Source organism: Eublepharis macularius, chromosome 12, assembly GCF_028583425.1.
Source record: "Eublepharis macularius isolate TG4126 chromosome 12, MPM_Emac_v1.0, whole genome shotgun sequence".
Taxonomy (NCBI): domain Eukaryota; kingdom Metazoa; phylum Chordata; class Lepidosauria; order Squamata; family Eublepharidae; genus Eublepharis; species Eublepharis macularius.
In genome coordinates, this window is record NC_072801.1 from 78,270,417 (window position 1) to 78,296,306 (window position 25,890).

Consider the following 25,890-nt stretch of genomic DNA (forward strand, 5'->3'; position numbering starts at 1 on the left):
TGTTTTTTTTTAAAACCCATAATCCATGTTCCCTGTCTCTTCCAACTGCTAATCAGATTAGTACTTCATGGAGGGGGAAGGTGGAATGGGCTAGAACGATACGAGAGACACAGAGAGCGAGAGAGGGTCACGTGTCCAAGGTGCCTGGGCTTCAAGGTGCACAGGCTGGACACTTCAGATGTGACAAAGACATGGAAACGAGAGGGCAGACGCCCTCAACCTGAGACACTTAAGAGAATGCGAAGCAATGAGACCCAAGGGTAACAGACAACGAGCGTAAGGTGTGTGAAGTTACATGCATGAATGATGCAGGATGGGGTGAACATGGGGAAGCAGAGAAATGAAGGCTGATAACAAGAGGAGGCAGGAAAAGTTTGATTTGGGAGAGGAGAGGAGCTTCAAGTGCACACCAACATCCAGGAAGTTCAAAGAGCATCCACGAAGTTCCCAGTGTGTGACACTTACACCGTGTTCATCTGCAGCAGTGAGATTTTGGACACATATATCAAATTAGTCAGATGGGAGATCCCAACTTACACAAAAGTTCAGAGCAAAGATTGTAGTGAAGAACGTGTGCACACAATGCACACGTCTCTGCAGTACAGTGAGTGTGTGCATGGGCAAATCTGTCACTCTGAAGTATGTAAGGAGGGCCAGCTGTTGTACGCTTGCACAAATGATATATGGGCTGCTAGAATATAAACACAGCAGCATGTGTGTTACGTGGACTGCTTGGGGGAGGGTCAGAAAGGCAAATTTTACATTCTGTTTTGAGCCCCCTAATTACATCTTTTGGCTGCCAGTTTGAGTCCAGTAGCACCTTAAACACCAACCCAATTTTCCAGGGTATAAGCTATCATAGGTCAAAGCTTAGGTAAAAGGAAAAAGTAGTCCCCTGTGCAAGCACCGAGTCATTACTGACCCATGGGGGGACGCCGCATCATGATGTTTTCTTGGCAGACTTTCGTTAAGGAGTAGTTTGCCATTGCCTTCCCCAGTCATCTACACTTTACCCCCAGGAAACTGGGTACTCATTTTACCAACCTCGGCAGGATGGAAGGCTGAGTCAAGCTTGAACCGGCTATGTGAACCCAGCTTCCACCAGGATCAAACTCAGGTCGCGAGCAGAGCTTGGGCTGCAGTACTGCAGCTTACCATTCTGCACCACGGGGCCTCCTGTCAAAGTTTACTTTATCAGATTTTGACTCATGAAAGCTTACTCTTTTTGTGTTGGTCTTTAAGATGCTACTGGACTCAAATTTCATTCTACTATTACATATTAACATGGCTACCCACCTGAAATGGACACCAACAGAGTATTTAAAAATACAGGAAGTCTAAGCCTCATATTTGGGGGAAGAATCCTTAAGGATTTTGATAGGAATGTGCCCAGAGAAATGTTTCGCTTTTTAAAACCCAGAAGTTTCTTCAACAGATGTTGGGGGGCATGAACACCAAAACGGGCACGGAAAAATGGAGGGGGGAATAGGTTTGATGGCAGAAAGAAGTATAAATGACAAGGGAGAAAAATCAGGTGTAGAAAAAAAATCACCCAACATTAATTTTATTTAGAAAGCAATGATAATGATACAAAAATAATTTAACTGTGCAAAGGACCAACAAACCCAAGTGTGTCTAAACAAAGCACACTCAGAACAAAGCATTCAGATGTAGAGAGGGGGGTCACAACAAAACAAGGAAGCATTTGCCACCTCGTTCTTTGAAAAACAGCCCCCGTCCAAACACATACAACCTGAAATCAAAAAGCAGGTGAACTGCAAGAGAAACCCAGTCTGTCATCTAGAAGTCTTCACTGAACAGAACTGCCACAGATTACTCAAATATTAGACTCCGAGTTGGGGGAAATAGTAGAGAATGGTGCTGGGGCAGCAATTCCCCACAGACATCCAACCAGACCAGGCACTTAAAAATGGGTTAACTGGGGTAAGGAGGGACAGTCTAACAACAGAAAGATCATCTCCACACACTTCCTCCCCTGCTGGTGCGAATATTGGAGGTTGGCACAGCCGCCAGTTTCTTCCCAGTTTTGGGGGCAGCACGAGGCTTCTCCCGACTAAGCCCCATCCGCCGTGTGGATGCCACCTGGGGAGGGGAACAGAAAAGGAGATACTAGCAACCAACAGAAGAGGCACCGTGCCTGGTCTTATGGCCCAGGAACCAAAATCGACCAGAGCCAGGGCCTTTTCGGTCCTGGCACCAACCTGGTGGAACTCTCTGTCTGTTGATGTTCAGCCAGGCATATGGTTGAGGCTGGGTTATGAATGAGCCTTCTGACTGGCCATCTGGAAACGAGGAATATAACCCCTCTCTTCCATCTGTTGGACCATTGCTGTCCCTTACCTCTCACCCACAGAAACGTTTTAGAAATGGGTAATATGGGGCTGCTGAATTGTAAGTTTTTATGGTTTTAAATGGTAATTTTAATGCAGATTCAAACTATGTTGTTATCTGCTCTGAGCCCGCTTGCAGGGAGAGCGTACTATAAGTTAAATAAATAAATAAATAATCTCCCACACTGCCCCACTGACAGATTTGTCCTAGCCACCCAGCCCCAAAGCAGCCATCACACCCACCTCTCTCCTCGCAGCTTCTGCCAACCTGGGATCAAAGCTCCGGCGTGTGAGCACGTTCCCATCACTTTTCATTTCTGAGCTGGAGAAAAGAAAACCCAAAGGAGGAAGACAGGAAGGCTAACCTGAGAAACAGAAACCAGGGGTCCGGATCCCCAAACCCTTCCCCCCCCCACCCCTGCCCTGTATTTTATTCACAAAACGGATACAACTTTCTGCCCAATCAGGGCCAACAAGGTGGCTAACAATTAAAAAAACAAAGTATTATAAAAGGACATCATAAAAACAATAAAAACCAAAACTAAAAGACACGGACACACAGACCCAAAGTCCCATGCTTTGATATTACCTGTGCAAATATCCGTACAACTCTTCCGTAGAAGGTACGGGCTTCCCCTTGGCCTGGTACTGCCTCAGGAGGCGTGAGACTTCAGCCACTTGTTTTGGGGACAGGATCCCCCCTTCATGCACTGTGGGGGTGGGGAGAAAGAGAGATGACATGGAACCCAAGTCCAAGCAACCTTGGCTGCCACTTGCAGGGCAGAGGTAAGCCACATACCAGGATTCTGCTTCTGAGAGCCAGTGGCCTCCAGGCTGGGGTGAGCCATCCCAGCTTTGGACAAGGGAACTTTGGTTTTCTGGACGGCAGCGTTGCTGGAGGGCTGGATTCGAACAGTGCTGACAGGGGCTCGCACAGGATCCCAGAGGGCTGTGGACTGCTCGTGGTAGGACAGAGACGTGCCTAGGAAAGAAGTTGCAAAGCATTAAGCTGTGAAGTGGGCCCTCCAGCCCTCTGGTCTTGAAGACAGGTCAGGTTGCCACTCTTTCTATGCCCCTGACACTCACCCCTGTGGCTGGTCTGTTTGGAGGACACCTACAGTCCCCCAAGTCCCTCCCCCAAGCCTATGCAATTCCAACATACCCCAGAACACCAGCACACGCAGAGCTGTGCTTAGAAGGAAGACCCCGTGCCCAGCAAACCGCACGGGCTGGGGGCTGCCAGCAAAGAGAAGAGGGCCAGGGCTCTTACCCAGCTGTGACTGGTCCATGGGGCGTGGTGGGTTTTCACCTGAAAACACTTCCTGCTTCTGAGCACAGTTTTCATTTGCAGACTGCTCCAGCAGCTGGAAGTCACAGGCAGGTAGGAGTTAGATACACGGGAACGTGGCTGCCAATGAGTACCTGCTTTGCATGCAGAAACGTCCCAGGTCCAGTCCATCATCTCCAGTTTAATCGCAAATGGCAGAATGGGAATAGGAAAGGCCCTCCCCTGCTGGTGCCCCTGCGCAGCAGCTCTCGGTCAGAGAAGACAGGACTGCCCTAGAGGGGCCACTGTCGCCATTCCCACGCCCCCACTTTGGCAGAAGCAGTCCTCCAGCTCCTTATAGGCATCAACAGGGGAGGGGACACAGCAAAACTGCTGAAGCTGTTTCCCCAAAATTGCAATTATTTCTATAGCACCTCCAACTACTAAGGTCTAGGAGTAAACCAAAAATGATTTCTAACGCCCCCCACCCACCCCCCATCATGTTTTAATCTTTTTTAAAAATCTGCCAGTGTCACTTGGCCTGGGTCCAGACTAAATCTTCTGGCAAAAGAGGGTGATGGTGAGGGGCTGCCCATTGATCTCCTCCTCCCCCCACGACACTCCTCCCAGATCTCCTTCCGTGCTCCTCCTGAAGGTCTCCTGGCCCTCCCGGAGCAATGTTTTGGGGAGATGCAAGGAGCTGGGGAGAAGCAGGAAAAGTTCTGCCAGTGGAACATTTCTTCAGGATCCAACCTGAACGTAACACATTCAAGTCTACTGCTGGGCCGTTTCCACCCTACTCACCTTCACCCGGAATGCTGCGGAACGTCGTGCGAGAAGACGCTATCTTCCGTGGTTTATTTTGCGACGTTCCGCAGCATTCTGGATGAAGGTAAGTAGTGTGGAAATGGCCCTGTAGTACCTCTGGAAACCAAATCATAACTGTTTCCCAAACTGAAGACTGGCTTTCTATGTGTAAAAACAGCAGAGGGAGGGTAACATCCAACTTCTGAAGTTAATCATTGTAAGTCAAATACTGTGTTTGATTACTATGAGTTCCTTACTGGACTGAGAGCCAAGCTACAAGTGACGCCTGACACAGGTTGGACACTTGTCAGCTTCCCTCAAGTTTTGATGGGAAATGTAGGCATCCTGGTCTTGCAGCTGTAATGGAGAGCCAAGCTGTAAAACCAGGATGCCTACATTTCCCATCAAAACTTGAGGGAAGCTGACAAGTGTCCAACCTGTGTCAGGCGTCACTTGTAGCTTGGCTCTCAGAGACTAAAAAGTCATCTTGGGCAGTAGGAGATGCCACCCTGTGTCACATCAGGATTACCCATAGTGTCCACATGAGTTATCTTGTAATGCTAATATAGTAATAACATTCGATTTACATACCACCCTTCACGACAACTTAACACCCACTCAGGGTGGTTTACAAAGAGTGTCATTATTATCCCCACAACAAACACCCTGTGAGGTGGGTGGGGCTGAGAGAGCTCCAAGAAGCTGTGACTGACCCAAGGTCACCCAGCCAAGCAGAGGAGAGGGGAAACAAACCTGGCTCTCCAGATTAGAGTCCTGCCGCTCTTAATCACTACACCAAATCTTGCACCCTCCAAATTCTTGAACCTCATAGCATGTTGCATTCTCAGACTATATGTGACTCTATATACAGGTTGATTCAAATATTTACTTATTTTAAAAATTTGCCTAATTGAGCAGCCCTGGCTTGTGGAAGCTTTGGGCCACGTACAGCTTAATACTATAAATGCTTGCTCAGAATCAAGCCACATTTTTTCCCCCACAGTGGGACTTATTTCTGAAGAAGCACGTACTTGCTTACAGTGCAATCCTAAGCAAAGAGACTCCATCTAAACCCACTGGAATCAATGGGCTTAGACGGGGGTAACTCTGCTTAGGAGTGCACTGTTAAGTGTCCTTACGTGTGGAAGTGCAAGGAAAGAGAAAGATTTGTGGGGGGAGGGGCAGGGGAGTTTCCAGGCATGCAGATTCCTGCAGGGCATCTGGCTTACATTAGCCAACACTGGGGATTTTGCTCTAAGGTGTTATAAAGGCCAATACGCAAGCCAGTCAGTTTCTAGCAAGCAGGAAGGCACTCAATGCAGCCTGCAAAGGCTGAGATTAAGGCACACTCTTTGGAACGGGAGGGGACAGAAGTTTTACGGCACATACCAGGCGCACATAGTGTTGCAAGTCCGGCTGGAGGGGCCGGCCTCCACTCTCCAAACTGCTGTGCTGGGGGGTCTCGCCATCACTGCCCACCACCTCGGTGAGGGTCTCATCCGTGTCATCAGTGAATGGGTGTTCTGCCAAGTTCTCAGGGTGGAAAGTCAGGCCTAGAATTGGAGGCCAGAAGGAGACAGAAAGCCGGGAGACCTGCTTTGAAGCACCAGCTCAACCACATAGTCGGCCTTGAACAAAACTGTGGCTGCTCAAGGCCTCTTCAGGGGGAACTGGCTTTGGAACCCATGCCAAGACAGCTCCCATGGGCACAGTGGCATTTAGGAAGAGTGCACGCATGCATGCCATTCTATTTACTTGTTTGTTAAAACACTGGTTTCCTGGTTTACTCCCAACCGACAGGGCTGAAACCTCCTTCCCCCACAGGTCTAACCCATAGCTTGCATTCAAAACTATTGTTCTCAGCAACTGGAATAAGCGTGCGCCTTGCCCACCTGCAACAGTGCCCGTGTTGTCCATCTGTGGCTCCAGCTGCTGGAAGCCTTGCTGGCTGAGGATGCTGCAGTTGAGGATGTGGCTGAATTCTGAAGAGAAGCGCCCCATGTCAGGAAGCAGGGGCAGAAAGGGCCGGTAGGGACCCAGCATGGACTTCTCGGCTGCTTCCAAAGGCCCTTGCTGGCCGCTGTGCTGAGCTACAGGCTGTAGGGGCACAGCCTGGGCCCATCCCACCCCCTTGCAGTCCCCTGTGCCATGGCTGCTTCCAACGGATTCCACCTTCTGGTCCTTCTTAAAAGATTCCAAGAGTTGAAGGCACTCTCGTTCTGAATCAGGGCCTGGCTCAGAGGGCACATCCTATGAGCACACAGCAAAAGATCAAAGAAACAAAAAATCCCGTTCCGGTCAACAGGCAACGCCCCCCTGCCACCCTCAGCCCCAGGAGGCCGAGATAAGGCACAGAGCAGTAGAGTTTCACTCATTCAACAATTAACATAGAAATGCACTATTTTCTTCTCTCTAGCCTGCATTACACAATGGAGGCACTCAAAAGGCAAGGTATAGCAACTCAAAATATAGCATGTGAAATATTGTGTACCCAGGCAGATCGTGAGAGGGAGGGCAGGAAGGGGCTGCATCCGTGCTTAGTTCTCGTGGCCCCCTTCTTACATGCCCAGGGTAAGGCTGATCATCAAGTTGCAATTTTCCCCAGGCCACTTCGGCTAGGGATCCTGACGGTGTTTTGCCATCTTCTGGGCATGGAGCAGGGGTCATTGTGGAGGGGTAGGGGCAGTAGTTGTAAATTTCCTGCATTGTGCAGGGGGGCGGACTAGATGACTCCGGAGGCCCCTTCCAACCCTATGATTCTATTGCGCTTCTGAATGTTCACAACCACTACCTCGTGCCATCCCTTACATCGACAATCCTGTAGGGAGACCAGCGTTGTTATTATGCCCACGTCAAAGACAGAGGGCTGAAAAAGAGTGCCACGCCAAAGGCCACCTAGCAAGGGCATGGCAGGGGCAAGATTTAAACTTAGAGTGGGGAGTGAGGACCGTCCCTCTGCTGACTTCAGAACAGGTGTGGAGGGCAAGACCTGCAAACCTTCACTTGCCGCTGATCCTTGGTGCACGACTGTGGAGAGACGCAAGCAAAGAGGCGCAGGGCTTCGTTCCAGTGTGCCTGCATCATGGCCTGGAACTGGCTTGCCATTTCCACTCGCTGCGTTTCCAGCCGCCGACACTTGGCCTGCAGCTCCCGCATCTCTTCCTGCTGCTTGGATAGCCTGAATGGGGGTTAAGAAAGCCACCAAAGTTATGGGACTGGGGCAAGAAACTAATTTGCCCAGTGCAAGAAACACCTGCAGAGTTATTTCACTTATTTCTACTCCACTTTCTGATCCGAAAGGATCTCTAGGGCAACCCACAAGAAGTTCAGCTGCAATGTTTAAGCCATTAAAAATACCGACGTATTTCCTCCTCCTCGTACTTTTTAAAAAAGAAAACCTTTCCTTTTCAAGGCATTCAAACAGTAACCTCCCCAACCACTACTTCAGCTCTTTCTCTCCCACTACACACACACACACACACATTGAAGAGCTGATGTTTAAAGCTCATAAAGAGGCTGGCACTAGGAAGACGTCAGGAGGACTGCCCCTTCCCAGCCCAGACTCTCCGATCACCACACCCAGGGCCTCGGCATGTGACCTTCCCCCTCTTGAACTGCTCCAGGCTGGGACACAAGAAAGGCCCCTTTCTGGCTGCTGCAGCACCACTGCTGCAGAACGCCCCTCTTCGCTGCCAGCCTTTCAGCAAGCAGGGCACACAGGGGGCTATTTTAGAAGGCTGAGGGCCAATATTGGTCCACTGTTGCCTTCTCCCCCAACGCCTCCGTTTTGCGGCACTGGCTGGGACTGCCATCCAGATTTAGTTTAAAATATTGCTAGTACAACTGGAGAGCTTTTTCCCCGTGGAGAAACAAGAGTGTAAACGTGGAATAGCTGCACGTTAGCCACCCCCTGCGTCGCCCGTGAAGAACCGGCAGAGGCACCTGGCCCAGCAACGTACCTGGACTCATAGTCCTCAATGAGTCGCTGCTGCCGCTCCTCCCTCTCTGCCAGGTCAGATTTGAACTGGGCAAGCTGGCTGGCTAGCTCTTTCTCGTGATGGCTGCCTAGCTCCAGAAGCTGCTTCCTGTCAGGAACAGAGACCACGAGGAGACATGAGACCCCACGTGTGCCGGAAGGCAATCTCAGGAGGGGAAGCCTCAGGCCAGCAGAGCGCCTTGCCCCAGTGAAAAGGCATGAGCAGGTCGTTCCTGCTTCGGAAAACAGGGAAGGGACGGGGAAGACACTGGACTCAAAGGCAGGAAACAGATGCAGTGATTGCTGTGCGTGTTCATCTTTCTCTGCAGTATTTGTTCATATTTATTTTACTTACAATCCTTTTTTCTCACGGTCAATCCTCAAGGCAAATTACAACTCAAAAAACAAACTCTGTAGGGACAACAGTGGAAACTTGGCTTTTAGAGTAAGAAATAAGCAAGTTCCTAGTCCTCATTGCTGCAGAGATGCCCTTGAAAATGTGACAGAAACCCTGGTAAAAAACAGGTGGGGTAAGAGTGGGGGCAAAGGCTTAACAGAGATGCAAAGAATATCCAAGGCAGTAAAAGGAGCAGGTGGAGCCAATGTCCAAAACATCTGGAGGGCGACCAAGAGCCAGATGTGCAGAGATCCCTGTGCTGTGGAGGCATTTGCAGATGGGGGGCTGTCCTAGACCCAGAGGCAGACAAGAAGCCCCCCCCCACCTGTGCTGCTCCCGCATGGCGCTCATCTGACGCAAGCTCTCCTCGTGAACCTCGGCCAGCCGCTCTGCCACCTGCTGTTCCAACACCACCTTCATCTCCGACTCCAGCTTCACCTTCTGCGCCTCGTAACGTGCCTGGCAGGAGGAAGAAAAGTCCACTTAGCTCATGTTTCAAGCACTTGAGTGGAGTCCTCAAGAAGTTCACTGCAAGGCTCAAACAGATGCTGAAAACCTTTGCATGCCGGAGACAAACAGGCTGCCTCTGGGCACAGGATCCCTTTGTTAACAGTGCTTTGGTTTTTTGACTATTTGTAACCTGAAGGTGTGTTGGGGGAGAAAATGCAGCATTCAAAATTCTCCCTTCCGTGCAACTCTTGGTGTGAAGACCCCAGCTTGCCCTCCCTGCCGCCACTGCCTGTGCTCACCTTGATCAAACTCATCTCCATTTTCAGACTGTCCCGGTCTCGGCGCATGGCCTCCAGTTCACTCTCCAGGCCTTGCACTTCTGTCTGGACTGAAGCCAGCACACGCTGGGCATCGGACGACTTCTGAGCTTCTCGCTGGGCAGCTGCCTAGATAGGCATGTGGAGGGGCATGAGAAGCAGCCAGGCACCTACGTTTACACATTCCATACATGGGGGGGAAAAGATGGCCACCTTCAGCCACAGCGGCCCGCACAGCTGATAGGGGCTGGCTTCTGTCACTGAGCATGTCCAAGCACACTCCTAGTTCACAATTCCTGTGCTAAAGCAGGGGACAAGAACATGCTAATTATCAGAAGAAATGAAGGGTAGCCCAAGAGGAAAACATTCCAAAAGCAACAAGGGAGCCGATACCGGCACTAGGACCAGCTATAGACTTGGTTGTCAGGTGGATTCCATCCCTCGCTCTACATCCTGCCAACACCCCAGCAAATAACGTCATAATATAAAACTCATACTATACAAAGAGAAATACTATCAGAACAAATGTCCAACTCAACTCTCATACAGTGGCGTGTTTGCCTGGCCAGATCATGAGAGTAATCTCACAAAGTGCCACAACAACAAGAAAAGATGTACACAACCGATTTTTCCTTTCTGTTCATCTCTTAAAGAAGCCACTGCACCCCCAGAGTCTGTCGAAGCTCCAGACTGAGAAAAGGAGAAGATGATAACTGGGTAAAAAAGCAACAAGACGTATGGGGTAACTGACAGGAGCCGAAAACAGGCAGCTCTCCCCGGTTTTCCTCCCAGAGATGGACTGCTTCTAAACTTGCAGTCCACAGACAGCCATGCCCAAATTTCCCCCTTGACTCATCACCTCCAGGGAATTCAGTCTGGTGTGGGACGGCGTTAAGTGGATCCTCTCGCTTCAGGACATTCACGCAGCAGTTTTACCCGGCGGCACAATGCTAAAGCCTTTGGGGATCAGGCTGCCCACCTCCTTTCCTAACAGAGGCTCCAATGCTTTGCAAAATCCAAAAGCAGCAGCTCTGAATGAGGTGCTGCGCTTGGATTCTTCTACCTCGGCCACACTTAAAGGCACAGGAGCCTCGGGAAACAAGGCAGCTCCACCACTGGCCACATTAAGCTCTGCCAGAACTGTTCCAAGAGACTTCTGGGAAGCCTCAACAATTCTGAACCCAGATTTTAAATAAAATGGGATAAGAATCATCCACATTTCCCATGACCAGCCCTGCTTCCATTCAAAACACTCACTTGACAATCAGCCAAGTTACAGCATAAAAAAAAGCGAGGGAAACTGGATCCCTCTATTGTTCCCCTTTGAGATCAAGGGGGGGGGAGCCAAAGCAAAAGGCCCTGCTGTCTGTGCCCCCTTGGGAACGGCCACCAAAAGGGAGTATCACGTTAAAGAGCAAGCTGTTCAAAGGGGAGAGGAGATGCAGATAACACAGCCAAGGCAGAGCAAGGTCAAGCCAGCCTCTGAGCTTCAGCAACTTCTTCCCAAAAACACTGGGTTCTTGCAATACTCAAAGGTTCCGGAGCGCCCTTTGCAGCGCAGGAGACTAAAAGTGTGCAAGTGTTTAAAGACTCCTGTCTGGCTTTGCTGCCACTGCCTCGCTTCTGCAAGTTTCAGCCGGACCAATCCGCAAGAGCCTGAATCCAGACTGACAAGGCAGCATGGATTCACGAAAGCCAGCAGCAGGAGAGAGAAAAAGAACAAGCAAGAGACTTGAATGAAAGCTCTCCACTCTCCGGCTAGGCTGTCTGCCTTGATTAGTAGCTTAATTTATAACCCGCCTTTCTCACTGGGAATCAAGGAGGATTTAGAAGGTGAAAAGCAATTCAATCAGAGAGCAAACACTTCTAAATAAACAACGCAGTTTAAGGCAACAAAGACTCTTGGAGACATGGCATAACACAATTGAGAAAGAGTAACAAAGGTTAAAGATCCAGAGGAGTTAGCCGTGTTAGTCTGTAGTAGCAAAATCAAAAAGAGTCCAGTAGCACCTTTAAGACTAACCAATTTTATTTTATTGTAGCATAAGCTTTCGAGAATCAAGTTCTCTTCATCAGATGCCTGATCCAAACTGGTCAAATACAGAAGAGGAGGGGAGGGGAAAGAAGGGGACATATATCACAAGATGACAGGATGCAATTAGTGTGAAGGCAATCAAAACATTCCTTTGCTTGTAAATGTAAACATCTCCTTTTGGTGTGGAGTCAGTTTGCGGTGTTAGTTTGCCGCAGTGAAGGTATACAATTCCTATGTAGTATAAGCCCTCGATAACCACAGCTCTCCCTGCCAGCTGCATCTGACAAAGAGAACTGTGGTCCCCGAAAGCCCACACGTACTCAGGCTGAGATAATTGAAAACAAAGCCCACACCAGGCGTCTCTGGGCTCCCCCAGATTAAAGATTAAAGGTTAAAGATGCTGCAGTAAAAAAGGGAGGTGATGTATACAGTAATTATGGCAACGGACTACACTACTATCCCTTACAGAAGGGATCTCCTTAGCCGTTCCATTATACTACAGCTCTAACCCTTTATGAAAACGAAAAGTGAAGCTTTGCTTCGGGTGGAGTCATTGACCAGACGGGCTTCAGCTGTTGAATTGCTGCCACTTGCTGAGGGAAAGCAGGTGACAATCTTAAATGGACAGAAAGAAACAGATCACTACACCCTCTTTGAAAAGAAGCCAGAAGCAGTTCTTCAGTGACACCCCCACCTCATCTGCAACAAGACACACTTTTGCACGACATTCGCACACGTAACTCAGATCACAAGACACAGTTCGGCAGTTAAAGCACTCTGGTCTCTTTTAAGCACTTTCGGGAAAACTTCCAGGAAGCAGCTGGAAACAATGTGGGAGAGAGAGAGAGAAGCTGTTGAACCGGACAGCGTAAGCCACAATGGACAGGCAAGGACACCTCTGCCGAGTCCTGAAATCTACTCGCCTCCATCACCACCACCATTTCCAAGACGATCTGGCACAGCTCAATTAAGTTTGAAGCTATTACTTGTATCTCTACTGATTATAAACCTTAAAATGAAAACTGAAGGGTTACCTACAACAGGAAAAAGAGGGAGCAAACTAGGTGCATTTCCCCAAGGTGCTGCATGGTTAATTCAGACTTGGATCCACAAAGAACGTCCCATGCAAATGTTTCCAAACTCTATCACACATAGACTTTCAAGAAGCAGCCGTTCCTCTCTCTCTTCCCCCAGAACTCTAAGCACTGGGATGAGACAACTCACCCATCTGGGCTGCTGCTCCCTTTTCTCCACACATGTGCTGTCAATCAACTGCAGCTCTTCCCAGACCCTAGAAGCCATGGCAAAGAAGGCCCACCCAGCCCTCCTGCAGGGGGGTAAGAGGCTACAGCTTCAGGGCGGGGCCAGCATCAGCCCTGCCCAGAACAGGCCACACCTCTGCAAGGCATGTGGCTGGCTGGAGGGATTGGGGGCTTTTACTGGTCTTTGAACGGGGATGCTCAGGCTAAAGCACAGGGCAGGGATGGGTAGGAGAGGGGGGGTTCTGGTATAACATCCACGCTGCTTCTGCTGATTCCAATGGCCACCGAACAGTACCGTCTCCCTGAGCTGGGAGGAGGGGCTGGGTTATTCCTGGAAGGGAAGCAGCTGCCAGGCTGTTCTGAAAAAGGCCCAAAGGAGCTAGGACCAGCCTGGATAGGGATCTGGGCAGCTGGCAGGGGCTGTGATCTGCCTCCTTCCTGGCTGGTTCATTCATCAAACTGGCCTCTCCACACTGCCTCCCATCTTGGTACCCTCCCCTGATGGCTTCTATTTACCCCAAACAGAGTTTGCTGGGTTTTCCTCCCACCCCTCCTCCAAAGAAGGGGGGCAGCCTCTTCATGTCAGTTTCATCCTCACAACAACCCTTCGAAGGGGAGTTAGGCTGAGAGAGGAGGACTGGTCCAAGGGCCCCCAGCAAGCAGGCGTTTGAACTTGGGTCTCCCTACTGGGCCCACCGCACTGGTCAGAGCGTGGTCTTTAGAGCCCCAAGCCTCAAAGTAGTTTCACAGCGGGGTTTACTTCCAGTGAGTAGGCAAGGAACGCAGACCGACCCTCTCCCATGCTTTCTCCAAGTTCAGTGGGGGCTTACTCTACAGTAAGTGTGAAGAAGCTTGCTGAGACAAGGCACCCCAAGCTCCTCCGCAAGGCTGTTGAATGCAGAGGGATTCCTCGGGTGGCGGGACGCAGACCTGCAGGGCCAGGAAGGACCCAGGCTCACCTTCTCCTTGTCCAGTTGGGCACGGTTGTCCTCCTGCAGGGCCTGGCACTGCTGCTCCAGCTGCCTCTCGCGGTGGGCCCAGCTCCTCTGCTGCTCCTCCAGGGTGGCCCGCAGTGCCTCATGCTGCCGCCGTTCCAGATCCCAGTCGGCCTCCAGGTTGCGCACCCGCTGACCCTCCGCCTCCAGGCTGTGGGACAGAGAGGCCTTCTCCTCCTCCTGCCCAGGGAAGGGGGACGGGACAAGCGGATCAGTCGCAGCCTGACAACCACCAACCTGGGCCAAACCAAGGAGCGGCCCAGCCCACCCCACCCACCCCCAGCACCCAGGAAGCTCATAAGCAACGCTGAGGGCGAGCGCCCATGGCTAGTGCTTGCTCTCTGGGTTGGGAACGTCTAAGGCACATCGCCCTAGAAAACCGAGGGCCCCTTTGCAGTCCAGAAGCCTCTCCTCCTTAAAGTGCTCCTTTCCCTGCCCCAAATTGATTCTCAGGGGAGCTTGTGGGAGCACGGACATACAACAAAAAAGAGACCATTAAAATAAGAAAAAACATAAAGCTAGTAAAACAGTAAAGATTCCAGTAGCACCTTTAAGACTAACCGACTTTATTGTAGCATTAGCTTTTGAGAACCACAGCTCTCTTTGTCAGATGCATCGTCAGACGAAGAGAGCTGTGGTTCTCAAAAGCTTATGCTACAATAAAGTCGGTTCATCTTAAAGGTGCTACTGGACTCTTTACTGTTTTGCAACTGCAGACTAACACGGCCGACTCCTCTGGATCATAAAGCAAGTGGCACTGAAGGCAGCAAAAACATCCACAAAGTACAATTTTTCATTAAGTAGGAGCATACAACCAACAAAGCCACAGTGTATGATGGTGGGGCCTAAAAGAAAAACCACCAGCTACATGCTCAGGGGAACAAGAACGCTTTTGCCCAGCTCTGAACCCTCCAGAGACTGGCTGGGGCAACCACAAAGGCTGTGCTTCACCTCTGAGGAAAAAGGGGGGGCAGAGAATGGCAGAGTCGGAAGAGGATCCTCCAGGGACACCTAGTCCAACCCCCTGCACAATGCAGGAAATTCACAAGTATCTCCTCTCCACACCCTCAGCGCCCCCTGCTCCATGCCCAGAAGATGGCAAAAAAAAAACACCCTCCAATATCCCTGGCCAAACTAGCCTGGAGAAAATTGCTTCCTGACCCCCACGTCGCGATCGACATTACCCTGGGCGTGTAAGAAGGGGCCACGAGAACTAGCTCTGATGTAACCCTTCCTGCCCTCCCTCTCAAGACCTGCCTCGGTTCACAGGGCCTCCAAGAAAGATCTCAACTGACAGGCAGGTACGTGCTCTCCAGCTGCCATGCCCACTCATGGTGGGGCTTTCCAAGAGCAGGAGGGGGTTGGTTCTTACCAGCATCTCCTTCTCCCTGCGATACAGGCTGGTCGTTTGCTGCTCCCGGCTGATGGAGGACAAGGCTTGCTCGAGCTGCTGCTCCGTCTCCAACATTTTCTAAAGGAGGAGAAAAACCGACTCAAGGCAGTGCCTGCGTTCCCTGCTCCGGGGTTTGACTCAGTAGAGCTGCCTCCTGGTTTGGAGCAGAAGAGAGACACCAGGCTAAATGGCTTCTGATCCACCCCCCCCCCCCCGCCCCTGCCGCACCTACCCCATCACAGGCTGATAGGACAGGGCAGCCCCCAGCCCCACTCGGAACCAGTGCCCCAGCCTGACCTCTTTGTGCCTCCCCAGCGCCTGAACTGCGGCCTCCTTCTCAGTCCGCAGCCTATGGAGGGTCTCTGTCTGCTCAGCCTCGTGCCGATTCCAGCCCTCCACCACCTTGGCCAGGGTCTGTAGAATAAAGGAAGCCATCTCAGCCAGGTGACCATTAGAGGGACCAACAAAAAAAGGCAACATGGGATCTGAGGCAGGCCTTCCCCACCCCTCCGTTCAAGGAGACCCCTCGCTTGCGATGGGAGACAGAAAGGCCTGTGTTGACTGAGATAGGGTCCGTTTCCCTCCTTTACAAGCCACGCACTTTGCCGGCTCTATAAGACTGTGGAGGGTGTAATGATTAGAGTGTTGGCCTACGACTGGGGGGAGCTTGGTTCAAAACCCTGGTTGCCATGAAAACACACCAGGTGACTTTGGGACAGTCGTCCTCTCTCAGCCCAACCTACCTCACAGGGTTGTTGTGAGGATAAAAGGATGAGAACAGAACCTTGGACTCTGCCCTGAACCCCTCAGAGGAAAGGAAGGATCAAAACGTGACAGAGACATGAGATACGCTCAGGGCAACGAGCAGCTCTTGCTAATCCAGGCTCCAGCCCTGCTCTCATTCCTCCAGGATTTTTTTTTCTCCCGGTGGCCTGCAGGAGAGGCGTTGTGGTTGACTGGGAAGCCCTGAAGATCCAGCTTCAGATGGGGGCACCACAGGCATTCCTGAAAGATGTTGTGTGGGAGGGACACAAGTGCCAGAACCTCCTTCAAAACAGCTCCAGGCAGCCCCACCGGGGCTCTGCTGGACAGGCCGCTACTCTCAAGGGGAGGGAAGATGGAACAACCAGAGGGTGAACTGGGGCCTGACTCCCTCCAGATCCTCCATCCCTTCCCGTCTCCTGCTATTCCAGACCCTGCCTGTTCCTCTCTACCCACCCCCTCCGCCCCCCCCCCCAGGCTCACTTTGTCCAGCTGCTCGATCATACTGTCTTTCTTCTTGTCGGCTGAGATGGCCACGGCCAGCTGCTGCTGCAACTCCAGGAGGCGGTTCTGCAAGGCCTGGATGTGCCGCTCACAGTGCTGGGGAGGCAGGTGAGGAGGCAAAAGGTCAGAAGCGGGAGAGGAATGGAAGGCACAAGGAAGGCACAAGGAAACACCCACGGGGGATGCTGGGTTTCATGCCAGACACTGGCGCGTACACCGTTCGGGATTATCTTGGAGGACATGCCTCGTTTCTGCCCTCTTCGCTTGTTCTTGAAGCGCAGGAACGCTCCCTGAACAAGGAGGATCAGGGCCAGTGACACTGGAGTTCCCTGATTCCTAGAGACCAGGATGTTGTCTTTTCCATTCAAGGAAGAGGCTCTCCTTTGGTACAGACAGACAGGCTGTTTGACAGGGGATGAGCAGGCACCTGAAGGCCAGCTGCTGCGACTTGTCTTTTTGAGGATGAAAAGTTGCCTCAAGGTGAGTTTTCCCACACCCACAGCCTGCCCCCACAATTCACATTCTAAAATAATCTTACGAAAACTCAGCCACACGTTATCATCCCCTATTCTAACCTCCCCCCCTCCGCAAAGAAGTTCCTCCTCCCTCCCAGGACTTGCTTTCTTGCAATTTTATCTCAAGGACAATTGACCTTGCAAAGGCCAGTGTACAGGGCTCCCCCGGGGGTGAATTTTCCACAAAACTGCACCTCGGTGCAGCCGTGCCGAGTAAACGCTGTGTGTTCAAGAATGCTAGGAATGGCTTGTAGGCTCCCGAATCTGTTTTCAATACCACAGCATTAGTCCAGGGCTTAAGAACAAGATGTCACTTGAGCGTATCAAGAGTGATTTCCTTCATTACTCAGAATCTGCGAACAGCCCGTCAAATCTGTGACTGGGTGAGCAGAAAGGCTCCTTTGGTCAGAAAAAAACATCCAGGCAGGACTACACTCTGGGTTTTCTTAATCTAAAATCATGCTTTGCACAAAGATTGCTTTGGAAGGTGGCCGAGGAAGTGGCACCCAACTCTCAGCTCTCCCTACAGAACAGATGTTTGCGTTTCCAGTTCCCCAGGTATTTGCACCTGAAGAGAAGGGACCGCAAGGCCTAGAAAGCCTACTTTGGGTCCCCAGCACCTCATGGAATGGGAAAGGCAGGCTGTCTTTTAATAGGCTTACAGAGCTAAACTGAGCTTTGGGAAGGAGCTGGCCAGCCCTCCACCCTCCCCGGCAATCGGCTTAAAGCCACGCAAGGGGCTTGGCAACTACTCCCGCAAGGTCAGGCCTGTGGCTGCAACACTTGGGCTGCGCCTGCAGCCCACTGGCGCCTCCCTGGAGGAAGTCACTCCTAGTCGGTGCAACAAGACCTCTCAGCTACCCTCTGGGAGATGGCTGTGACAGATCAGAGGATAAACTGGGTCAGCCAGCCCCCGGGAGGCAAGGATCCTGTCTGCAGACTGGAAACCAGCCTGCAGGCTGAGGAACTTCAGTCCAGGAGGTCAGGGGCACAGCTGAGGTCCCATAACGGGAATCTGTTACCTGAGCCCATACTCTTGAGTCAAATCAGAGATTCGTTTCAAACAGATGAGGTGCAAGGAACTACAAGCCCTCGAGAAGGGAGACCGCGATCTCAGCCTCAAGGACCCCCTTCTCCCACGTGAAACTTTCTTAACTAAGCTCTTCCTTGCAGGATTGGCTCAAGGTCCCCAATGACAGCAGTCACTGGGACAGAGACATTTTGACGCTGGCAAGGAGATCATCGGGCTCCCTTCTAAGGAAGTTGGCTCTGCCCAATCTCTGCTCCCCCTCTGGCACCCAGGGCTCTTTTCCAGAAGGGTCTGGGGTCTTTTGGACTGTTGTGACATTTTGAATTTGGACCTGCTTTGGAGCCTCTGCTGGTCAATTTGCTTTTTTCATGTTGTTTGATGCATGATTATTTTACCTAGGCTCTAACTTGTTTTTGTTATCCTTTGTGTAGATCTACTAGATCAAAAAGCAGGATACACATTTTTAAAAGCAAACAAAACACAAAGGTCGCCAGAAGTGCTGCTCAGTTCTTCTTTGGCTTGAAATCGCTGCCGTTTTATTCTCTCTGCAGCCTTAAGAGGCTGGAAACTTGCTTTAAAAGAAGTTTTAGACTCCAGTGCGAAACTCCTGCATTAAAATTCACTTGCAGATCTGAAGAACTGTCAGCCCGGGTTTCAACAGAGACAGAGACCTGAAAGCTCACTGCAGAAAACAGTTGTCCCTCTGTGACAGATTGGCTGGTTGTGGGTCCAGACCGATTGAAATAGCTTTCTCTTGTTTGCATCTGTGCTCTACTTAGGAATCTAAGAAATCTGTCTCTCACAACAGCCCTCTCCCACTCCTCCACTTGCTACCTATGTATACATGCCAAGAGAGGATAATACTTCATGAAGCTGACAAAGGCTTATGCCCACAATGCATCTGTTAATCATTAAGATGCCACCAGACGCTTCCAGCCTGCATCTGGGGCATAGAGAGAAAGTGGGCACTGAAACCCAGGCAATGTAGAATTTCGTCCTCTCCTCTGAGCAGTTCAGTGGATTACTTTGAAGACAGGACTCCCTGGGTTCCTTCGGTAATCTTGGACAGAGCGTGCCGAATGTCAACTATCACTGCTGGTAGCCCTGAATCTTGACCCGTAAGCCTTTGCAAAGTCCCCGCTGTGTCCGGCACTTAAGGAAAAAGTGAGGCTGTGGGGAATAAGACCAGGCAAACGCTGCTTGCAGCCAGCTTGGCTAACTAGGAAACCCTTTTTCTTCCCCTTGGCAGAGGTGGGACTCTGCTCATGGTGAGGAAAAGGGGGGGGGGGTCATGGCAGGGCGGATGAAAAGCTCCTTACAGGCCATGATATCGGCTAAGCCAAGTAGCTTTGCTTAAAGTCATAGATCACATGACATATACCCTCTCCTCCCCCTCCCATTAGCTGTATTGGTCTGTCCTTCAAGAAGCTTTGGCTGCCTAATTCGGAGCAGTAATCCTGGCAACCAGGAAGAGCTCAGGGGGACGAGCTGTGGGCAAGAGCGAGGGAGGGGCGGCACTGCAGGGCTGGTTCGTCAGGGTCCGTTTTGAGTAGACACCACACCTTCAGCAGCCGAGCCTGTTGAGCTGAGGAAAACCAGACTAAGAGCAGCTCCAAACGGTCTCCAAGGCAGCAATGGGAGAGGAAGCATCAGTGAAGTCCCAGCCCAGCAGCTGCCCACTCCCCTATGCTCCCACAACCCTCCGCAACCCTTCCAGGGTGGTCATGCAGCTTCCTAGTGCCTCTCACCTTCCTCCGGGCCTGTTCCTTGTCCAAGGTGTCCTTCAGAAGATGGGTATCAGTGTAGGATGACGGCTCACGGACCTGGCCCAGGCGAAGGCTTGTGTAGCGCGGAAACAACTCCTCAAAGCCTGCCATGGATCCGGGTGGAGAGACGTCTTGCAGGGGCCGGGCACTGTGGCAAACAAGAGGATGAACAGAGCACAGGGGCCACCTTCGAAACCCTTGCAATTCTGCTGCCCTCCTGCCACCTCACTGTTCTGTTCCGATCTCATAAATGCAGGATGGAGACCCAGGCCCACCCCTACTTCCCCCTCTAGGGTAGCATTAAATGGCAAGGTTGGCTAAACAAGCGCCACATCTGGCCGAGGATTCACCTAGCTGTTTGTTCTGGCCATCTCCTTGTATTGTGATATGCCTGGTCTCTGTATTCCTTAGAGAACTGTGAATTCCACCCATCAGGCCAACCTTTCTCGGGCAACAGAGAGGCACGTCAGACTTCCCTTCACTCTTCCCCATGACCACAACAAGTCCGAGAACTGGCTTCAGGGTGGTTATCTCATTGCAGCAACAAACCAGATCCGACTAAACCTCTTGCTAGTTCCTGAAATTCACCCTGCAGGGATCCCATATCTGGCCCTGCAGATGCGCCTGGTGCCTCAGCCAGGAGCCCCTCCCGGAAGGCCAGCTCAGGCCTCTGCAGAGCTCTTACTTGAGGAGGGCAGCCGTGCTGTCACTCTCAAACGAATCGTCATCTTTCCGCTCGAAGGTTCTCGCAGCCAGGCTGTCCCCTGCTGGCAGAGAGGAGGAATGGTCATCTGTGGCGTGGACACAGCTTTGAGGGCCACAAGGACATGGGACCAGTTCTCTTCCCCTGTTGCTGGGACATGTCAGACTACCTGCCCCAGAAGCCATGCAGCACCTTGGATGGCTTTAGAGGAGGTACCAGAGCAGAATCAAGATCCCAGACACACCATCAGGCCAGAACTGCTCTCCCCTCCCTTCAGCACCCAGCAGATCTGTCTGCTTAGAACACGCCAAGCTGTGCAGGGCCACAAAACTGTTCTGCTATAAGCCTAGCATTTTATCCCAAGGGGCCTAGAATCCAGTGGGCTTGAATGCCCGGGGGAGGCCGGGGCTTAGCACTGGGAAGAGGAAGAGAGAGCCCGAGCAGAAGGGAGGATTATTCCCACAGCACAGCCAGCCACGGAAGCCAGAGTTTCTTAAGCCTGCGGCAAGTACAGCTGCCGCCGCTGTAGCATTACCAGCGGGCCAAACAGCACCAGCACACAATCACAAACAAAAAAGGAGTCTCGTGGCTCTTTAAAGGCAGATGTATTTATTGTAGCATCAGCCCACAAAAGCTTTTACAGGTGCTACAGGCAGTGACGTGTGGTGGAAAAGCATCCAGCAAATTCCCCGGTGCTATATCTTTCTGTGGAAAATTTTCCGCTCCTCATACGTGAATATAGTCTGTTTGTCTATAAACGTCAGGGTTGCTGGGCTGCAAATCAATTGTGTTATGTGGGCTATACGTGGGATATGAAGCGTGGGCTAACAAGGACCTCTGAGGGCCGCTCTGTTCAAATGCTGCTGCTGCCGCTGCGGCAAGCCATACTGTGCACATAGCAAGCACCAGGAGACTCTGCTGTTAAATTCAGATGTTTTTGTCAAGCCTTGTAATTTGCATACTAACTGAGTAGATTTCTAATCTGTCTTGAATCGCAGTGAGAAAGGTGGTCCGTACATGAAGCGAATCATAATAATTAATCATAACGGGCAAACGGCAGCATTTGCTATTTGACTTCTTTTACTAACGTTATTTAAATTTTCCCAGAAAATCCACATCACTGGCCACTAGAGTCTCCTTGCAACGGACAAACGTGGCTATTCCACCGGAGCTTTTTTTTCATAGTGATGTTGGTTATGCACGAAAAAAGAGAACAGCATCCTGCCCACCCAGGAGTGAATATGGCCATGTGGACAAAAAGCAGATCCTGTGAAGTAACCAACACGTCAAGTCGGAGGTTTTTAAGCCAGTAGTCCCTGGAGCAGTCTTAAGACGCTCCTAAGACCACAAAGAAAACAAATGTTGAAAGGATGGCGACCACTGCCGACACCACTACCCGCTTTCTCAGCAATGGGCATACTTTCAATTCAGAAGGATCCCACGTGGTTGTCCTCAAAACAGCAAGCAAGCTAAAGACTAGTATGTCTCAGGATAACCCAGTTTAAGGACAATTTCTGTGGCCAAAGGAGGAGGAGAGGAGAGCAGAGGGGAGAGGGAGGGAGGGAGCCACTTCGAATACCAGGCTTGTCCCATCCTCCTTCAGGAAGCTGGGAAGGGTCAGTTCACCCGAGATTCAGGGAAGAAAGCAAGGCATTGAACAGTGATGGAAGAGTTTCACAAGATGATGCAAGGTAAGCTGGCAAAGGGGCCTGGCAAACAGGAGAGTTTGTGACAGAAAGACTGGCTTCCTCTCCTCAATTGCCAGGAATCTTCTAATTCCTCCTTGCAAAAGAGAATCCTCCCCCCCCCACCAACCCACCACTCACCATGCACAGCATCCCTGGAGCTACGGAGCATACTCTGTAAGTGGCAACGCACGTTCTCCATCTCTGAGATGTGGTGAGGCTCCCTACCACTGCCCTGCAGCAGGGAAGGAGAGCAGGTTCTATCAGGTGCTGAAGCATCCTGGCCCTTCCCAGCCCCTGGACCTCCCTTCCCTCACCTTCCTGTAAGAACTGGCCTCCACGCTGGTTGAAAGCCTGTGGCTCAGTTCCTCTGCCAGGGTCTCCAAGTCTACTTCAGGGGCCTCCGTTTCCCTGGCCAGGCTCAAGCCATGCTGGGTGTCGAGGTGGGAGCGTGCCTGAGCCTCAGCCTGGCGGCTCTGGTGCAGGGAGGTATACAGCTGCGTAGTTACTTTGGAAGCAAAGGGGGTGGCTGCCTGGGCATGGGGCACCTGCTGTGCTGGGGTTGTGGGCGCTGAGGCTGGCAGGAGCTCCATGTCGCTCAACAGATCCTCGCTGCGGATAGAGGAGTTCAAAGCCCGGCATGTGCTCTTCTCCGCCATTACGGGCAGGGCAAGGAAGGAAGAGGGAATCCAGTGCTTTCCTCTGCTCAGCAAAGCAGGGAGAATGCTGCATTCAGAAGCCTGGTGTCCTTGTCGTAATGGAGCATCCCTTGATGATGGGTTCCCAGGAGAACCGACGCTGATTCAGACATGTCCAGGGTGCTGAGAAGAAGAGGCTAGAAGCAGATGCACTGGGAAGGGCAATGAGTCCCCACCAGCACTACAAAACAAGAGAAAGGAGCACAAAGAGGAGCACAAAGGAAGCTGAGGGAGCCCAGTCTCACCCCCATCTTGTTCTCTGTCCCATCTCGGAGGGGAATATTCCCAAAATCCCAGTTCTGCATGGGTATGTGGTAGGGTTGCCAGCTCCAGGTTGGGAAATTCCTGGAGATTTTGGAGGTGGAGCCTGGAGGGGGTAGGGTTTGGGGAGGGGGGAGACCTGGGCAGAGTATAATGCCATAGAGTCCACCATCCAAAGCAGACATTTTCTACAGGGCAATTCATCTCTGTGGCCTGGAGGTCATGAGTTGTAATTCCAGATCTCCAGGCACCACCTGGAGGTTGGCACCTGTGTGAGTGAGCCTTCATCCTTACAGCCTAAGCCCCACCCAGACCTTCAGCTTCCTACCTCTTCCAACCTGCTGAAAGTCCTAGCTCCACCCATCACCCCAAGCTCCACCCACACACCCCACACACTTCTCAATAAGCTCCACTTCCTCCCACCCAGCGCCTCATTTCAGCCCAGCTAGGTCAGAGCTGAAAAATGCTCAAAGATCAACGCGAAATTACAGTATCTGATCAGGACAAAATAAAGGAAAGATGGAAACAATATACTGAAAAGCTATACAGAAGAGATGGAAGGATGACAGATATCTTTGAAGAAGAGTCCTTTGATGAAGAACCAGAAATTTTAGAAAGTGAAGTAAAAGCTGCACTCAAAGCAGCTGGAGTAGAAACAAAGCACCTGGAGTAGATGGAATACCAATAGAATTATTTCAAGCTACAGAAACTGAGTATATCAAAATCTTAACAAGAATCTGTCAACAAATATGGAAAACAAAACAACGGCCCACGGACTGGAAACGCTCAGTCTACATTCCAAATCCAAAAAAGGGGATGCCAAAGAGTGCAGCACCTATCAGATCATCGCATTAATTTCCCATGCAAGCAAAGTGAGGCTCAAAATTCTACGGCAAAGACTCTTGCCATATATGGAACAAGAAATGCCAGATGTTCAAGCTGGATTCAGAAGAGAAGAGACACTAGAGATCACATTACAAATTTACAATGGCTAATGGAACATAGTAGGGAATTTCAGAAGAAAATCGGCCTGTGTTTCATAGATTAAAGCAAAGCTTTTGACTGTGTGGATCATGAAAAGCTATGGATAGTGTTAAAAGAAATGGGAGTGCCTCAACATCTGATTGTTTTGATGCACAACCTGTACTCTGGACAAGAGGCTACTGTTAGGACAGAATATGGGGAAATGGAATGGTTTACAATTGGCAAGGGTGTCAGACAAGGATGCATATTATCTCCCTACCTGTTCAACCTCTTTGCAGAGCATATCGTAAGGAAAGCTGAATTAGATCTAGAAGAAGCTGGAGTAAAAATTGAGGGAAGGAACTTTAACAATTTAAGATAGGCAGATAACACCATGTTACTGGCAGAAAATAGTGAAGACTTGAAACAACTACTGAGGAAGGTTAAAGGAGAAAGCGCCAATGCAGCATTACAGCTGAGCATCAAGAAGACAAAAGTACTGAGGAGTTAGACAATTTTAAAGTCGACAATGAGGAAACTGTAATTGTCCAAGATTTTCTATTCCTTGGCCCAATCATCAACCAAAAGGAAGAATGCAATGAAGAAATCAGAAGAAGATTGAGACTAGGAAGAGCAACGGTGAGGAACTAGAAAAGATCCTGAAAGATAAACAGGTCTCTCTGGGAACCAAGATCAAGATACTCCAAACCTCCTTACAACAGTGAAGAAAGCTGATAGGAAGAAAATAGATGCATTTGCAATGTGGTGCTGGAGGAGAGTTTTGCGGATACCACGGACAGCCAAAAAGACAAATAAGTGGGTTCTAGATCAAACGAAGCCTGAATTCTCCCTAGAAGCTAAAATGACTAAACTGAGGCTATCGTACTTTGGTCACATCATGAGAAGATTCCCTGGAAAAGTCAATACCGCTAGGAAAAGTGGAAGGCGGCAGGAAAAGAGGAAGACCTAAAATGAGATGGCTTGACTCAATAAAAGAAGCCACATCCTCTAGTTTGCAGGATCTGAGCAAGTCTGTTAAAGATAGGACGTTTTGGAGGTCTTTTATTCATAAATAGAGAAGTTCGCTGTGTTAGTGTGTAGTTGCAAAATACTAAAAAGTCCAGTAGCACCTTTAAGATTAATCAACTTTACTGTAGCATAAGCTTTTGAGAACCACAGCTCTCTTCGTCTGACGAGGCATCTGACGAAGAGTGCTGTGGTTCTTGAAAGCTGACGATGCATCTGACGAAGAGAGCTGTGGTTCTCGAAAGCTTATGCCACAATAAAGCTGGTTCGTCTTAAAGGTGCTACTGGCCTTTTATTCCTAGGGTAGCCATAGGTCGGAGGCGACTTGACAGCACATCACACACAGACACAGGCCAGAGCCCCGCCCACTTCTCTTGTAGGCACCGCCCCTTCTCCTCACCTGTGGTAAATCCCAGGCCCCTTCCTTTTCTGCTCTCCCACCTGCGGGCGCCTTCCCTCGCCCGCCTGGGCCTCCTCGCCGCCCTCCGCCGCCGCCAGGGCCTCACGCCATCCCCCCCTCAGCGCGAGGCGACTCCTGGCATCCCCCTAGAGCGGGAACGCAACGACGCCGTCGGCGCCATGTTGCTTGAGGGGAGGGGGGAAGCGCGCACGCGCCTTGAGCCGCCGCCAGAAGGAGCGCGCGCGCGGAGAGGACTGAGGGCGGGGGAGGGAAGAGGCCCAATGCGCATGCGCAAGAGCCCTCGCCGACAAACCGAGCAATCGGTGC

The 25,890-nt window shown here is 50.9% G+C and overlaps 1 protein-coding gene across 2 annotated transcripts; it reads right to left on the reverse strand.

Annotated features, from left to right (window-relative positions):
• Nucleotides 1-1,548: 1,548 nt before the first annotated feature.
• Nucleotides 1,549-25,749, reverse strand: CNTROB (centrobin, centriole duplication and spindle assembly protein). 2 transcript variants are annotated; one of them, XM_054995565.1, is made up of 20 exons: nt 25,564-25,749; nt 22,533-23,094; nt 22,357-22,450; nt 20,513-20,591; nt 19,810-19,975; nt 16,496-16,612; nt 15,548-15,664; nt 15,230-15,328; nt 13,822-14,037; nt 9,548-9,694; nt 9,124-9,257; nt 8,385-8,510; nt 7,423-7,603; nt 6,318-6,675; nt 5,815-5,978; nt 3,622-3,715; nt 3,151-3,333; nt 2,941-3,061; nt 2,595-2,673; nt 1,549-2,103 (listed from the first exon to the last, which is right to left on the reverse strand). In XM_054995565.1, exons 2-20 carry the CDS (start codon nt 22,872-22,874, stop codon nt 1,975-1,977), a joined length of 2,946 nt encoding a protein of 981 aa, XP_054851540.1. In that variant the 5' UTR covers nt 22,875-23,094; nt 25,564-25,749; the 3' UTR covers nt 1,549-1,974. The 2 variants fall into 2 exon arrangements, with proteins under 2 accessions (XP_054851540.1, XP_054851541.1); XM_054995566.1 differs by lacking the exons at nt 22,357-22,450; nt 25,564-25,749 and having other exon boundaries at nt 22,533-22,628.
• Nucleotides 25,750-25,890: the final 141 nt, after the last annotated feature.

What these genes read in the sequence shown, in the direction of transcription:
- CNTROB (XM_054995565.1), bottom strand. Translation starts at nt 22,874, where the DNA reads ATGGCGGAGAAGAGCACATGCCGGGCTTTGAACTCCTCTATCCGCAGC. An exon ending in GCCATGCGGGAGCAGCACAG is followed by an intron (nt 8,511 to 9,123) that starts GTGGGGGGGGGC and finishes TGTTCCTGACAG; the next exon opens with GAAGCAGCTTCTGGAGCTAG. An exon ending in CAACACGGGCACTGTTGCAG is followed by an intron (nt 5,979 to 6,317) that starts GTGGGCAAGGCG and finishes CTCCAATTCTAG; the next exon opens with GCCTGACTTTCCACCCTGAG.